Below are 16,704 nucleotides of genomic sequence, written 5' to 3' on the forward strand. Positions count from 1 at the left end.
ACGAGAGCCGATTTATTTTTTCCCAGCCAACCGCCTGATCTCCCTGCCTTACATCATGCTCACCCTGTTCCACCTCGCACTTGCCAAGTGCCGCTCACTGGCCGAGCTGCAGCCAACCCAGTCCGGCAGCTCACATTCCCAACGGGATCCTGGGAGGGGAGTGGTGGGGAAGCGCCTGCCTGGCAGGATACTCTCATTCCGTGACAGCCCCCAAGACCATTCAAATGTTATTTGGTATATGGGGAGGGTGAGTGTCTCGTGCACACTTTTAAATGTGGATGGGACATAGTGCTCTGCCCAGTATTGGTCAAAAGTTTTTTACTTTTATAGCACAACCGGCTTGCCATGCTGTTCAGTGCACCAGCTCCTTTCCAAAGCTAGAGAAATGGGGGGTGTGTGTGTGTCCTGCTTGGTTTTCCTATGATTGTTGTGGATCCATCAATCAGAAGTACTGCCTTTGGGAGGAGGGGGGGGAAGAGCCTCCTCCTTTGGGAGGAGGATGCAGCATACTGGGGATGTTCGAGCACGTGTGCTGCATCTACGGTGTAAAAACAAAAAAAATCGGGCTTGTGTGACAGAAATTGGAGTATTTCCTCCCAGTTCTAAGTCAACTTCATCTCAGAAATGGGAGAAACCAGGATTATTTTATCCTTGTTTCTCCCATTTCCGAGAAGAAGTTGACCCAGATTTTTAAATAATAAATGCAACCTGGTATACTTATGCTGTGTGGAATCAACCATCGTTTAATTATTTCTTGTATTTATTTTATACTGATCTGAGCCAATTTTGCTGGAAAACATACTAAAATTGAAATAAACAAATAGCAAAATGGTTCATGATCATTAGTCTGCCCCCCCATCCACTGCAATATTTCATGTGTCATGTTTTTCTCTCTTAGATTGCCTTGAAAACCTGACTTCAGATATCTGAGGAACAGTTCTTCTGCATTCTCCGTTAACACTTGATCCTTCTCTCATTTCCTTTCTCATTCCCATTCTTTTTTGTATGTCAAACCTTTTTTTTCTATACACACATCCTCACACATCACCACTTCCCATTTAATATCCCCTTTCCCATGAGATTGATTATGTGAAATCCAGCCTTAACATTTCAGACTTTTTTTCTGACTTTGGTTGATAAGGTAGCGATAGTATTGGAAGATTCCGGTCCATATTCTTAGTTGGGTGTTTGAGTTGAACAAAGTTCCTTCTAACACTTTCACTGTTGAAAAATTCTTTGGGTTTTTCTTTTGATTGCTTCAGGCTTTTTACCATAAGTGTTTGGTGTTGGGTCAAAGGGAAAATGGATTGCCTTGACCCACTGGTGCAAAATGGAAGGGAACCATTGGACTGTTGCTGTGATAGTCCCATCCATGAGATCTTTTTAGTTAAGGTGTCCCTCAGGGCAACTTGTCTTAGCCTTGGTAAAAGCTGTGGTGTTTCCATCACCAAGAGCGTACTGCTGTCTTTTTCATGATGCTGCCATGTCGGAACTGGAAGGTTCTGATCTATTGTTTTCAAAAGATGCTTGACTCTTGTGTCTTGAAAAGCCAAAGGACTCTGGTGGCTGTCAATTCTGTTTTCAGTTGCTGACTTTGGTGCTTGCCTATTCATACATGACACTGAGGACCTTTCAACCTGATCGTTCATGGAATATGATGGGTTATTTCTCAAAGCAGTAGGTGGTTTCTCAGATAAATATAGTTTTTTGGCTTCCGGAAAATCTTTAACATTTTTCACATTTTCCTGAGGATCCAGCAATGTGTGATTCAGTGGTTCACATGAACAAAATTTATTTGGTGATTTAGGAGGCTCAAAATGAACTAATTCTCTGTCCGCAAACTTGGACACTAAATGAAATAGAAAATATATATCAGTTCATTCAGAAATATTCATAAAAAGAAATATAAAATGTGTGCTCTACTTCCGTTTGGTGACAACAATTTAATATGACCATGAGATCTTGGAAGATGCCTTTCCAAAAGGAGAATGTCAAGTAAATATAGACACAGTCTACAACTATGTGGTGATTGAGATGCTTCAGGAACTTCCAAGATGTGTTGCTGTCATCAGGATTACCTGCACTGACATTACATGATGTTCTTTCTAAGGAAACTGGTGATAATTATACACCCATACCTTTTCGTTAGGAAGGCAGGCTACACACGGGATCAACCTTCAGGTAGAACAGTCTGAAGTTATGTTTTGGAGAGGAACAAGCCTTAGAAAAGTCCAAAACTCTAATCATCTTATTGAATTCACGGTTGCAAAACAGCTACAAATACAACAAAACAACCTGCCCTAAAACCTGCTACATTTTAAAAGCATTTGTTGCAATTGTTTTTCATTTTCTTTACACCTTATAAAAATTTCTGCAATGCTATCAGTACAAAATTTCTTGACTAATGTTGCCTGTATCCATAAAATGGGAATGTGTTATTTTAAAACATAGAAACAGTGCGCAAGAAAAGTTCAGGTTCCTTCTTCCTCATATTTCAAAGTAACATGAACTGAATTTTACATATATGCATACTGCACACTTTTCAAGAGATTTACATATGTTATATTTAGATTTTCAAACCCATAAAAACAGGGTTTCCTCTAAGGGTCAAACTAGATGGACTATGATCTCCCATCCCAGACAACTGAAAGCTGAGCAGGACCCTGATTTGCACTGGTGCTACATTGGGAGTGTGGAGGCAGCTTAGCCTTCTCATCCCATTTTTCTGGATGAAACCTGAGAACTGGCATTCTTACCTGTCTTGTAATGAAGCAATGATGAATACCTGTCTTCTGACCTTCTGTTTGTTTTAAAAGGCCATAACAGTGCATGAAGCTTGGTTATAATTAGCAAAACTGTGCTGGGATTATGACGGAATGATCCATAGAGGAATCTTACTAAGGTCTATGCAATGGGGTTTACACCCAGGAAACTGTCCTCAGGATTGTACTGCTACAATCATGGATCTCCCAGTGCCTCATCAGTACTGAGTATTTGGATAAATTGTAATAGCTAATAATACCCTCCATTTATATAATTTACCTATGTTTTTTTTCCAATAATTGATGACTGCAGGACTATCAGATTTAATGTGGGAATAAGCACTAAACTTATTTTGCCCTTGCTTTCCATTACAGCCCCATTCCCTTCAAGTTTTATAAATGATCTGCAATTAGCAAGTCAGGCGAATACGTATTACCTTCAGGTAAAATTTCTTGGTTTTCCAAGGTAATGGCAATTTCATCTTCCTGGATTGCGTATGGTGTTTCTGTGTTCAGCACAGAAGGGAATGCTTTACTATCATAAATTTTCAGATTTTCTGCAGCAACTTGTTCTACCTTTTGAGAAAGTGGAATATCAACATCTTGACTTGGGTTTCCAAGTGATTTACCATCAAGTTTTTTGGATGCACTTTCCTTCTGCAAACACACACAGGTGATATAACCATAAATGAAAAGGCAGATCAGATGACAAATGAAATGAAATGTGGGAAGGTTTGGTAGCTGACTTTAGCAAACATAGCCATTGTGATTATGAAGTATGGAATTGAATTTTCATGTTTTTACCATTATTAATCTATATGCAATAAAGCTAGTGGTATAAAAACTGGAGTCGTTATATGAAACTCTTGTTCTCCAAAGTTACTTGGCCCAGACTGTTATGGCCATATAATGATACCTCGATTTTTTTATTTAAAATATTTTAAAATGTAAATAAATCACAAAGCCTGCTCATAGGGATAATTTGTTTTCTGTGTTAGAGCAAAATCAATCTAGTAGAGCAAAATATAGTTTTCAACAGCAGACAGTGAAATGCTTCTGAGAAACTCATGACATTTATCTATCACGGCTAATTGCCAATGACAGGCAGAGAGAAATTCTTATGATATACCTTACCTATGCAGGTATCTTACAGAATTTCACCATGAGCTATCTTTTGAGGGTAAGAATTAATATGGACCTAGTATTTAAAATGCATGAACATGTAGTTGTGGCATATACATACATAGCACTGTGGAATATCAGTGCTCCAATTAATATCACTTTAGGTATGGGGCACCATCCAGAAATCAGTTGTGACTCTCACTAAAAATAGTGAAATCAGATACAATTGTGATTAAAATAAAAACGTATTAATTTCTGCTGGTTTGTGCTAAGGATATTCCATTGCTTTCAGGGGAATCAGAATGTTATTGTAATTAAAGAAAGTCCAGTAGACTTAGAATGATGTAACTCTGTTTAGGATAGCGCTATGAAGGGGGTAATCCACATTCCCCTGAAAGCTTTGGAAGGCTGGCTTTAAAGCATTTTCAAATGTTTCAATCAAAGAGGAACATATGAAAGAGACAGTCTAAGGAAACATTTCCCTAATAGCATGTGTACAGTACATGGCTACTTTGGTTTTATACCATTTTAAACTCTCCATGGCTTCCCCCAAATATCCAGGGACTTATAGGCCCCTTTCGCACATGCAGAATAATACAATTTCAATTCACTTTCAATGCACTTTTCAGCTGGATTTTACAGTGTAAAATACCAACATCCATTAGCAAACAATTGTGAAAGTGGATTGAAAGTGCATTATTCTGCATGTGCAAAAGTGCCCATAGTTTTATGAGGATATTTTATATTATCCTAGTCCTCATAGAAATACAATATATTATGCTAGTCCTCATAGAAATACAATCTGATATATCCTAAGAGTTAACCATACTTTGAGCTCTGAAGCCAGTGAGATGCAGTACTAACCCTTGATGTCTATTTTTTTTACAGCAAAAATATTCTTTGTTGGACAAGTGCAGTGAAATGTGTCTTCAAAATAAAAGCAATGTATAGGCTAAGCATTGGCTCTCACAATGCTTAAACGTATTATAAACTGCAACCAAACAGTTGCAAAAAAGCCCCTCCCTATACATTATTTTTAAGGAATTTCTGAAAAAGCACTCAATTTATTTGAGTTTCTAAAGTACTGTTAAAACCATAGACTGCGTTAATGGGAATATGAGATGACATTAGAAATTTAGCCAAATGCAATCAAAGTGTCTCTCAGGATTTACAAACTCTTGGTTAAGAAAACAAATTTTCATCTTGGAGTTTGCAAACTGTCACCTTATATGCAAGGCATCAGCAAGTTTGCTGTGGTTCATTTTATAACCAGACCTCTTAAGAGCTAATTGGTTAAGCACCTGGGCAGGAAGCTCTTTGGCAGGAACACTATTTCTGCAAGGCTTAACTATAAAGTTTTGGATGGCAAATTGTAATCATTCGGCTCTTTTTCTACAACAGAACACATAAAATGCATATAGACTGCTTGAAGAATTCACAGTGCATAAAAGTACAGGCCATGTTTTATGTTTCTTCAGTAATTTACAGCTTGAATTTGACCACAGAGGGCGGAAAACCTATTGGTCACCTGTAGCCATTTAAAAGCCAAATTTCCAGTATGCTTCCATTTGAAACCAAATCACTAGTATGATACGTAAAGGTAATTTTTTTGTGAACGGTTGGAAGTCAGAATATAGAAAGTGAGATAAATTGAACCTTTAGGATCATTCCAGATAAATGTTTTATTGGACAACCAACGCAGTTAAATCTTAGTTGATGTGAGGGAATGTTTTCCTCCTTTCTCCATGTCTATTTAGGGAAATCATATTGTACATACCATTCAAATAGCAATATATTAGCACTTGAAAAATGTGAAATAGCTACTCTCCTCATTCCACAACCCAGTTGGTGCTGGGTTGTGGCAAACCCCTTGAGTGATGCAGGCAGAGCAGCAGGCTCCCGGCCTGGCACCAGCTGCTGCTGCCTGCCAGTCCTCCCCACTGATTGGAGTGCGGTGGTGCGAAGGGCATGTGGGGGGGGGGGCACAAAGGGTTTGCAGGGGGTGACCCTGGGTGTTATTTATTGCCAGTATGCCTCTGTCCCTGTGCAGCCGGGAATTCCGCACAGTTCCCGAAGCTGCACAGGGTCTGCCCTGGTGTAGCCCTGCTATTTTTCCTTTGGACTGCGACTTTCAAAAACTGCCAAATTGGCAGTTCTTTTAAAATGTCCACAGTGACCTCACTGCCATGGAAACACCATGGGAGCAGAACCAGGGCAATCAATACGTGCTGCATTTTTGAGGTGGCCATGAGTCGGGAATACTAATGACAAAGATGGGAGGGGTGTTTAGATTTTATTAAGCAGAGGCTGGTTTCTAGTGCAAGGGGGGGGGTGAGGAGCAGTAGTAGCATGCCTCTCTTGGCATTGGAGGAATGTGACAAGGAGGAGGATGCAGGAGCAGCTGCTGCCTCCTCTCGCTCTCATCTTCTTTTCGTCCCCTTCCTTTTCTTTCTTCATCCCCGGTTTTTCCCGCTGTGATTTTTTTTTCTCTGCAATATAAGCCATGTCTCTTATCTTCACAAAAGACGTCTTCTCGGTGTAGGGTTCACAGCTAATTAAAACTAAACACTTGAGATAAGATCCTGTGGAAATAGGCTGGCAACTAAGTGAAAATGAGTGGGGGAAGGGTGAGAGAAAAATGCAATGTGTATGACACTACCAGCAGCCAATCAGAACATGGGAAATGGAGGTTGTCCGTGCATGCATGGAAGATGCGATGCAAATGAAAAAAGCCCTGGCTTTGGTGGAAACAGCTGGGGCATTACATCCTGGTCCTGCCTCAGCACCTGGGAAGGAGTGGGGAGCCGTGCAGAGGCAGATTGCCACAATATGCAAGGTCCTGGTTCTACCCCGGGATATTTTGACCGTGCAAAAATGGCCTCTGTGTGGGAATATGGCTTGAGGCAAAGGCAGGAGACCTTCCTTACCCTGCAACACTTTTCTGAGCTTGTTTGGACTCTCCTATGTTTGAAAAAAGTTATTTCCTATAGTTGTGTGGCTATGAGGAGCCTGAGTTGGGTCTAGTTTACCAAGAATTAACCCATTAAAGGCTGTGTAATTTCATTTGTTTTATTTATTTTACCATATTTATATCCCACCCTTCTGTCCTCAGTATTATTTGTGACACCTCCCCCCAACACACTTCAAATAAACTGTAGCCTCAATGGGGCCCTTTTTCATTTCTTTCTGTGAAGTCCATGACCAGAATGATGGATATTTTCAGCTGAAACATCACCTACACTTAATTTCATGAAAAGTCAATAGAACAAGCATCATGCATGCTGGAAGTAACATTTTGACAACTTTGTTGTACTGATTTAAAGATCCATATGTGTACATTATAATTTAATCATATACATTTATAGTACAATCCTGAGGAGTGTAATGCCTTTCTAATTCCACTGCAGTGAGTAGGTTAAAAAGGTGTAACTCTGTTTAGAATTGCTCTGCAAATAGTTTTTAGGTGTGTTCATGAAGATATTGGGTGGTTCCCAAGTCATGTACTTCTACTCATATAAAGGGAAAGACTTCCATCATTTCTGCAGATTTCTTGCTTTTCTGCAACTTCTGTACCATGCTATTCCACATGACTCCTGTGCTAAAAATTCCTAGCATGTTATGTTATATGCTGTTAATCAGCATCTTATTTATGGTGCCCCACTGAGGTAAAGGCATGAGCCCTGAACTCTGGGAGGAAGCAGAAAAGGAGCAGGAAGAAAGCAAAAGGTGAGCTGTACTTTATTGGAGGTATTCTTAAGGTCAAATTTTGAACTGTGTGCATTTTTGGAGGGCTTGTGTGTTTGCTTTTTGAGGGCTTGGGAAGGCTTTTGTTTGTGTGAGGGTTTTTCTTTGTAATAGCTGAGTGCTTGCCTCAGGCTTCTCAGAGGTGGGGCTTCTGGTGAAACAGTAAGGGGAATTCAACACAAAATAAAGAGGTGGTACAGGAATATCTGGCTACCTTAAATTCAATTTCATTTTCAATTTCAGTTGTAGATGACACCAATTAATTCAAATTTCCAGGCCCCGATGAGCTACATTCCAGGGTCTTAAAGGAACTGGCAGTAGTAATCTCAGAACCACTTGCTATAATCTTTGAGAACTCCTGGAGAACAGGAGACATCCCAGTGGACTGAAGGGGGGATAATGTTACTCCCATCTTCAAAAAAGGGAAAAAAGAGGACCCAAATAATTACCATTCAGTCAGCCTGACATTAATACTAGGAAAGATTCTGGAGTAGATCATTAGACAGACTGTGTATAAGCACTTAGAAGGGGATAGTACAATCACAAAAAGTCAACATGGGTTTCTCAAAACCAAATCATGCCAGACTAAGCTCATCTCTTTTTTTGATAGGCTGACACGCTTGGTAGACAAAAGGAATGCTTTTGATGTAGTATACATAGATTTATAGTAAAGCCTTTGATAAGGTGCCCCATGACACTCTTGCAAGTAAGCTAGTAAAATGTGGACTGGACAATGCTACTGTTAGATGGATTTACAATTGGTTGACTGAATGAACCCAAAGAGTGTTCATCAATGGCTCATCTTCATCCTGGAGAGAAGTCAGTAGTGGATCACAGGGTTCTGTCCTGGGCCCAGTGCTATTAAATATTTTTATCAATGACTTTGATGATGAAATAGAGGGCATGGTAGTCAACTTTGCAGATGACACCAAATTAGGAGGAGTAGCTAATATCAGAGAGGACAGAGTCAGGATTCAAAATGACTTAGAAAGGTTAGAGAAATGGGCCAAAGCTAACAAAATGAACTTCAACAGAGATAAATGTAAGATATTCCACTTAGGCGGAAAAAATGAAATGCTCAGATATAGGATGGGTGACATCTGGCTTGACAACACTACATGTAAAAGGGATCTGGGAGTCTTAGTACACCACAAGCTGAACATGAGTCAGTAGTGTGATGAAGACAAGAAAGCCAATGCGATTCTGGGATACATCAATAGGAGTATAGTGTCTACTCTAGATCAAGGGATGTAATAGTACCTCTCTATTCTGAATTGGTCAGATCTCACCTGGAATCAGGGATGTAGGTATAGATTTTTTATAGGGGGTTTGGGGGCGTGGCCATGACTCCCCAAGCCCCGCCCCAGCCTCGGTACTTATAATGGGGGCACCCCCTTTGGGAGTCCATAACTTTGGACCCCCTAAACCAAACCTCACCAAACCTGGGTAGTATCATCATGAGAGTCTCCCAAAACATCCCTGAAATTTTGGGGCTGCTAGCCTAAACATTGTGTCCCCTGTAGGCCAAAAACAAAAAACACTTAAATATTTTTAAAAACCACAAACAGGGGGTGGAGCTTCGGACATTTAATGTGGGGTTGAAACTGAGGAACCCCCCCTTACCTACTTCCTTGCCTGGAATATTGTGTTCAGTTCTGGGCACCACAATTCAAGAAGGATATTGACAAGCTGGAACAGGTCCAGAGGAGTGCAATCAAAATTGTAACAGTTCTAGAATCCATGCTCTATGAGGAAAGACCTAAGCCCCTTCTGCACACACAAAATAATGCATTTTCAAACCACTTTCACAACTGTTTGCAAGTGGATTTTGCTATTCCGCACAGCTTCAAAGAGCACTGAAAGCAGTTTGAAAGTGCATTATTCTGCATGTGTGGAATGACCCCTAGGGAGCTGGGTATGTTTTGTTGGCAAAGAGAAGGTTAAGGAGTGACATGTTTAAATATTTGAAGGGATGTCATGTTGAAGAGGGAGCAAGCTATTTTTCTGCTGCTCCAGAGACTAGGGCCATTTCCGCACGGCCACGATTGGGGTTGGGTTGGCGTATACGACGCTGACCCAACCCCCCTGGGACCGTTCGCATGAACGGTCCCAGAAACAGCCGGGAAGACGGCGCCACAGAGCACCGTCGCCCAGTCGACCTGCCGTTTCTGTGGCCGTCCAGCACGTCGCCGAGGCCTGGGGACACGCCCCCCTGCCCTGCGTGACTGATCCAGCATCGCAGGGCATAGGGGTGTGTCCCCAGGCCTCGGCAATGCGCTGGACGGCCACAGAAATGGTAGGTGGACAATGCAAAGGGGGGAGGGAGGGTGCCTTCGAGCTGCTGCCGTTCGCACGGCAGTGGCTCAAAGCTGCCGTTTTCCGTAAACCTTGCTCGGGAAGCGAGGTAGGAAAATGGCAGCTTCATGCTGCTCGGGCGGCGCGGCTGCACAGCAGCTGCGCCCCCTGTGCGAACGGCTCCCTGGAGACGGCGATTTTGCCGTCCCCAGGGCGCCGTATTTGGCCCATGAGGAAAGGGCCTAGGACAAAGAATAATGGGTTCAAGGTGCAGGAAAAGAGATTACATCTAAACATTAGGAGGAACTTCCTGACAGGGCTGTTTGACCGTGGAATATACTTCATTGGAGTGTAGTGGAGTTTCCTTCTTTGGAGGTTTTTAAACAGAAGCTGGATAGCCATCTGTCAAGGGTGCTTTGACTATCTGTTCCTGCATGACAGGGGGTTGGACTTAATAGTCCTTGTGGTTTCTTCCAACTCTATAATTCTATGAATTGTTGACATCCAAAAGGTCCTATAATTAACAGCCTTGCTCAATTTTGTAAACTGAAGCCCATTAACTTCTTTATTGGGCTAACTCATTTCATGTTGGGTGTTTCTATTGTCCTTTCACCTTCAACTTTTCTTAGTATTATATTTTTAGTGAGTCTTGTCTTCTCAAGATGTGACCATACAATGGCTTCCATTTAATAATTTTACCTTTTAGGGAGAATTTGGGCTTGATTTGACAAAGAACCCACTTATAGAAAGAAAAGTCGCAAAAATGTATTTATATCTTGCATTCCTTGAGTAGTTAAATGGTATGTTCAAAGTTGATCTTATTCTGTGAAGTTATTGTAAGCATGGGCTGCATATATAGATAAACTAAAGACCAGGGGGAAAATATATTTGTCTGTCTTGGTTCTTAAAGTCAAAATGATGAAGTATCAATGACAATATAAAGAAGTTAACCTTGGATGGATGGAAGAAATTCTTAAGGGAATTTTTTTAGAGTTAATATCAAAAGAATCTACAGAAGAGATAACTTTTGGCCTTTTTTATACACAAATTGAATTTAAAACAGTCATGATTTTGAAAAGTTTTAGTCTTCACTAGGGGACTGCTGAGAATAGATCAGCAGTACTTGTAATATGGACAAGATTAGGATAAGATGGAATTTCAGACTTGAACTTCTAAAATTCTCTTTTATATATCTGATACAAATGCAAGTCAATGGATACTTAAGTTGTTCTGCATTGTTCCCACTGGACTATTAAGATGTGCCTTGTTTAAATTCATATGGCATTTTATTTTATAACCCAAAGAAGGACCCAATGAAAGTATATGAGTTTCTCTCTTTTCTATGTAACAAAAAAAATTGCTAAGTATGTTTTTTAAACATTTGTTTTCTTTTTAGCAGGCCATATTTCTAGCCTTGAATTTAAGAAATCCCGTTTAGAAGAAAATATGTGACTTTGGTAGAGAATTTTCTGGAAAGGCTCCTTAGATTATTTGTAACTTTCTGTTATCAATTCAAAAGCATTTTACAAGAAGATCAAATATTAATTTGGACATCTCTAAAGTATAATAGGATTAAGGGTATCTCAGACTACAAAATACAGAGTCAGAGGCGTATGGCCTGCCTGGAGATCAGGGACAGGGCCTTGCCCTCCTGCTTTTAGCAGGCTCAGTCCTGCCTGGAACTATCTTTTCAAGTTATGGTGATCATTTCAGCAACATAACCATGAACCTTTGCGAAATATGCAAATTGATAATCCTCCTCCTGGGGCTTCTCCCAGGCCTTCTGGGTCCTCTCCTGGTTGGGGAAGGAGTCTGAGAATACAGTCTCCAGGCACACAAATCATATAAATTGCAATAATGTAAAGGAAAAAAAATAAAGAAATAAAAGTGAGAGGTCAAAAGGAGAAGAAAACAATATTCCCTGAAAAAAAAAACAATAATTCAGGGAAAAGTTGAAGGCATAGAAAAAGAGGAAGGTTCATAGACTCAATTAAGGAAGACATGGCCTTCAGTTTGCAAGATCTGAGAAAAGTCTGCCAGACGTGAAGATGATTTGGAGGTCATTAATTCATAGGGTCCCCATAAATCAGAAGCAACTTGACATCACATAACACACAAATAATATGTAATACAAAACCTGAACTTCCATAGGATAAATAGGAAAAAGGATAATATTTTCTAACATTACATTACAATAACATCCCCCCCCCACACACACACACACACACACAACATTTTCCCAACATCGAGAAAATTTCTGAGTTGTGGGGTGGGGGACTCCATCTAATAACTAGCAAACAGTCTGGATAATCTGAAGCAAAGTTTTATTTACCAAAAAGGAAACTTCATTTAGTAACAATTGCAATTTATACTTATAGTATAGATTCCTCCTAAAATTGAACTTCTGTTAAACTTTAATGTTATATTAATATCTCACTGGGGAAAAGCTGATCCATTGCTCACTATAATATCACTTAACTACAGATATTGTTTCCTGAGAATGTTCATGCATGTTAATTATGTACACGCTAGCATAATTACTGTTATATTTTATACACAGTATAACTAACTCTGTTCATGCAACTCCAGAAAAGATATGCATGCAACCCATATGAAAACCTATGAACAAAACCCTAGACAGTCAGGAGTTTCCTCCAGTTCCTAGAATGAAGACTCAAGACACAATAAATGGTTTGTACTATGGACCACAACTCTTATAAATTCATGTCTCACCTTCATTGTCCACTGTTCCTTTTGATATCTAATAAGCTTCTTCAGCAGTAAGTAGTACACAGTCATTACAGAAGATGGTTTGTTATTTATCAACACATTTACAACATCTGAATGGTTGAACTCCATTGTTTCTGTCATGTAACTCAAAACAACAGGATTCAGGTCATCAGGGCAAAGTCTGAAAAAAGATGATGTGTTTATGCTAATACTATTGCTAAAGGTAGCAATGCCACCACTTTACTCCTTGTGCACATTTGGAAAATCAAGTCTGTGCATGTGTGATGGTTGTATATGAAGGGATTTCCTTTTTCCTTTGAATTGTGTAATCTTCTGTGAAATCAATGGGGGTTCCATCAGAAGAAAAGAAGAGGTTTTATACCCCATTTTGCTCTACCCTGAGGAGTGGTTTACAATCACATTCCCTTCCTCTCCCCACAATAGGCACCCTGTGGGGTAGGTAGACCTGACAGTATTAAAAGGTTTTTGGATAGGAACCTAATTTTTGTATCACACTAGAGAGTATGTAAGGTATACCATATTCAAAGTGTGTCTTCAGTCATTTTTCAAGTAACTTAATTTTTTTAAAAAATGTTTTCCAGTCCTGTAGTGGTGGTTAAGTGCTTGCACTGCCACTCACACGGTCAGGAGTTCAGGCCCCTTTGGGTCAGATATCCTGGCAGCTGGCTCATGGTCAACTCAGCCATCCATTCGTTTCTTGGTCAATAAATGAGTACCTAGCTCATAGCTAGGGGGTAAAGAACAGCCGGGGAAAGCAATGGCTAACTACCCCACAAAAACGGCTTGCCTATGAAATCACTGCTTGCAGTGGTACCCAGGGTCGAACACGACTGAATGGGAAACTTTAACTTTTGCTTTTTACATTCCTTGATTTTAATTTAATTTGTTGTGTTTTTTAATTTTTATTAGATCCTCTGACAAAGAATATAGCCAGATTTTTTTAAAAAAACTGGAAGTACTAGAATTAACTATAACAATATAGATACATATTTTCATATGTGGTAGAACTGGAAAACACACTCAACCTTTTTGGAACTTGATATATAATTAAATTAACATCACTTTGAAATCAAATTAAATGTGACTCGAAAGCGGCTTTAAACTTATTTACCAAGGACAGTAAGAAACTGGCAAATAAATATGTAATAACATTATTCTAATTAGCAGTGAAATTTTTCATAACACTAGTAATTTGCAACAAAAATTGGTGTAGGGTATAAATGTGGAATAAAATTTTGCTGAAACAAAATAACTCTTGAAATTAGATTAGCAAAAAATCAAGTGAGTGTGGATGCTTATAGAAAGATGTGATTTAATAAGTAATGCATATATAGTTGACAAAGCTGCAACAATATCTTGCTAAAACTGTAAGACAATGGTTAAATCAAGTTCAGATTTTCCATTTGTGCTAGACTACTTGAGCAACTGGAAAAACAAGGAAAAAAGCTGCAGTAGCCACTTATACTAAGTTAAACTTATTGCATCCCCTCTTCTGTTTATACTACACAAGATCTGTACACTATTATACATAGAGAAGAAAATGTTAGGTGTTGCAGAAGGTCTTGTAAAAGCGGAGTTGCACTAAGTCAGTTTATGTTTCTCCTTGCTAATTGCAGGATCCAAGTCCAACTGTCTAATAATAATTGAAAGCATTAAATGTTATTTTCTTCTTAGTGTTTTTATTATTTTATTTGTATTTTGGTTTTTCTGTTTGTTGTGGTGTGTTAATGTGTTCAACAATAATAAAATATAAAATTAATTTGATTGACCTGAAAATTAGGAACAATGATACTCAAGATGAATAACAGTAAATATAAAGTTTGAAATAGATTACCTATTTTTATATGCAAGTGAATTCACTGGCTTCTTAATATTACCATCATTCAGCCATTTGTCTTTCATCACCTCTTTAATTACAGGACGTTTAGCTGGATCAGGTTTAAGGAAGGAGTATATGAAATGAACAGCTTCTGTGCAGAAATGTTGTTAGCAAAAACAGAATGTGATTAGCAAAAATTCATTGAATCTTCATTCTTAACAGTCAGGGTGCACTCTGCTAGAGTACTTATACAATATCCATTAGCTCACTTAATATTCTTTCAATAATGTAGTAAAACTCGATCTTTACCAAATGAGTGGGCTACACTAAGGGATGCCAGATCTCCTACAATAATAAGAGAACTGCTGGCAACTACCACTTTTCGCTGCCACTCTGTCGGCCCACAGGAGAAAAATTAATCAAAAAATCACTCAGTGCAATGGCATAGTGTCACTTCTGGGAAAAAAAATTTTAGAAGTGACATTATGTTATTCTAGGGATAACTGGAGACTTTATAGTTTTACCAAAGAGTTTCCGGAGACACTTTGAGAAGCATCACTTCCAGCCCCCCTTCCTCAGAAATGACATTATTCTCTCATGCAGATGACATCATGCCCCATATCCCAGCCTCCTGACTCTAACCAAGTGTCAGCCATCAGCTGGCAACTGTACTACATGTCCACGTGAAGCCAGAAAGAAGCTAAACTGGACTCTCCATAACATCACCAGGATTAAAGTCTTTCTAGATTAGGATAAGAGTGTCTGAATATTTTTAGTATACTTTTACTTGGCCTGGCCTTATTTATACCTCTTAAGTCTTCAAGTCTTTTTTGGTATATGGATCTTTATTGCTGAAAACAAAACAATCAAGTCTTAAAACTGACACTCTTGCAAGCATAAGTATAATCATGAATCATGAGGAGATTTTGTGGTCCATCCAACTGAGCTAATTTCCTTCAATGTTTAACCAAAGAGCTCTACCAACTGGCTAAGAAATCTAGTCAGGTGAATACTTAGGACAGTCAATGCTTAGAAGCTCAGGCTTCTAAGTCTCCATTGAAAGCAGAAGGAACTAGGGGTATAAAACATCAACCCCTGCAACTGGCAGGCAGTATAAAATGTCTAAGTTAGCCAGGCCTGGACACATTTGAGTCTGGCTGTTTGCCTGGCCTGGTCAACAGAGAAGTACCTTCTGCCTGCTATTCTTCAGGCTCTTGCTCAAGTGCCCAGCTCTAGTTCTAGCTCCAAGAAATGACCTAAATGGCCCCTGTCTATCCTCAAATACACCTACACATGGCCCTTGCCCAGCACTGGCAGCTGTAGGGTTTCTGGGTGAGGGCACTCATGATCTCTGTGTTACTCAGTTTGACCTGGGCTGTGATGGTAATATGATAGGGGAGCAGTGACACAGAGCTACCTTGGCACATCAGTGCACTGCTTTCTCTAGAAATGGGTGACCTAACTGTATGTTTAGTTAGGCAACCCAGAGCAAATACAACAGCTGATTCCAGTAAAAACTGAGCTGAGGGGAGGCTTTGAATAAATGACGCCCAATTCTTTTGCCAGATTGCATAGCAATCTGAAAAATCCCAACAGCATGCTCACAATAATTACATGATGATTAAAAAAATAAAATAAAACTAGCTTAATAGGTCCATCCAACACAACTTCCAAATACTGTAGACTCAGAAAAGGACATGATTGCTTTCTCACTACATAATATCCCAGCTTCTCAGCTTGATGCTGCACCAGTGTGTCCAATTTGTCACTCAACTTTATGATGTATCCAGATTGAACAATGCCTAAAGACAGGTTCACAATGTGCTGGTACATTAATTATACTTTGGGCCTGCAAAAAGAAAAAAGATGCCATATCCTTCACACGGCATGACTGGGAAAAAAATCAGGCCTCACATTTTCTTGCTGAGAACCATTATTTATAATCAAGAGAACTACCAATAAATTATGCTGTGTATATTTTGTGAACTGGATCTGGGACACAACGCTGAGCATACTAAACATTATTGCTATTTACCCAGCAGCAGAGAATGCCTATAGTGTGAACTACTATTAACAGATAATAGAATCAGAGTTGGAAGAGACCCCAAGGGCCATCAAGTCCAACCCCCTGCCATGCAGAAACACACAATCAAAGCACGCCAGCATATGTTCATCTAGCCACTGTTTAAAAACCTCCAAAGAAGGAGACTG

The 16,704-nt window shown here is 39.6% G+C and overlaps 1 protein-coding gene across 2 annotated transcripts in view; it reads right to left on the minus strand.

Annotated features, from left to right (window-relative positions):
* Positions 1-714: 714 nt before the first annotated feature.
* Positions 715-16,704, minus strand: part of LOC125439348 (hormonally up-regulated neu tumor-associated kinase homolog A-like) — a 32,287-nt gene continuing 16,297 nt past the window's right edge. Inside the window, exons 6-9 of one of the 2 annotated variants that reach the window (XM_048508434.1) lie at positions 14,509-14,644; positions 12,657-12,834; positions 3,200-3,338; positions 715-1,849 (exon numbers count right to left, since the gene is read on the minus strand). In XM_048508434.1, the coding sequence (XP_048364391.1) occupies positions 1,086-1,849; positions 3,200-3,338; positions 12,657-12,834; positions 14,509-14,644 (1,217 nt within the window). In that variant the 3' untranslated portion in view covers positions 715-1,085. Of the gene's footprint in view, positions 1,850-3,199; positions 3,420-12,656; positions 12,835-14,508; positions 14,645-16,704 lie in introns of both variants that reach the window. The other variant, XM_048508424.1, reaches the window with a different exon arrangement.

Source organism: Sphaerodactylus townsendi, linkage group LG01 (genome assembly GCF_021028975.2).
Source record: "Sphaerodactylus townsendi isolate TG3544 linkage group LG01, MPM_Stown_v2.3, whole genome shotgun sequence".
Lineage (NCBI taxonomy): Eukaryota > Metazoa > Chordata > Lepidosauria > Squamata > Sphaerodactylidae > Sphaerodactylus > Sphaerodactylus townsendi.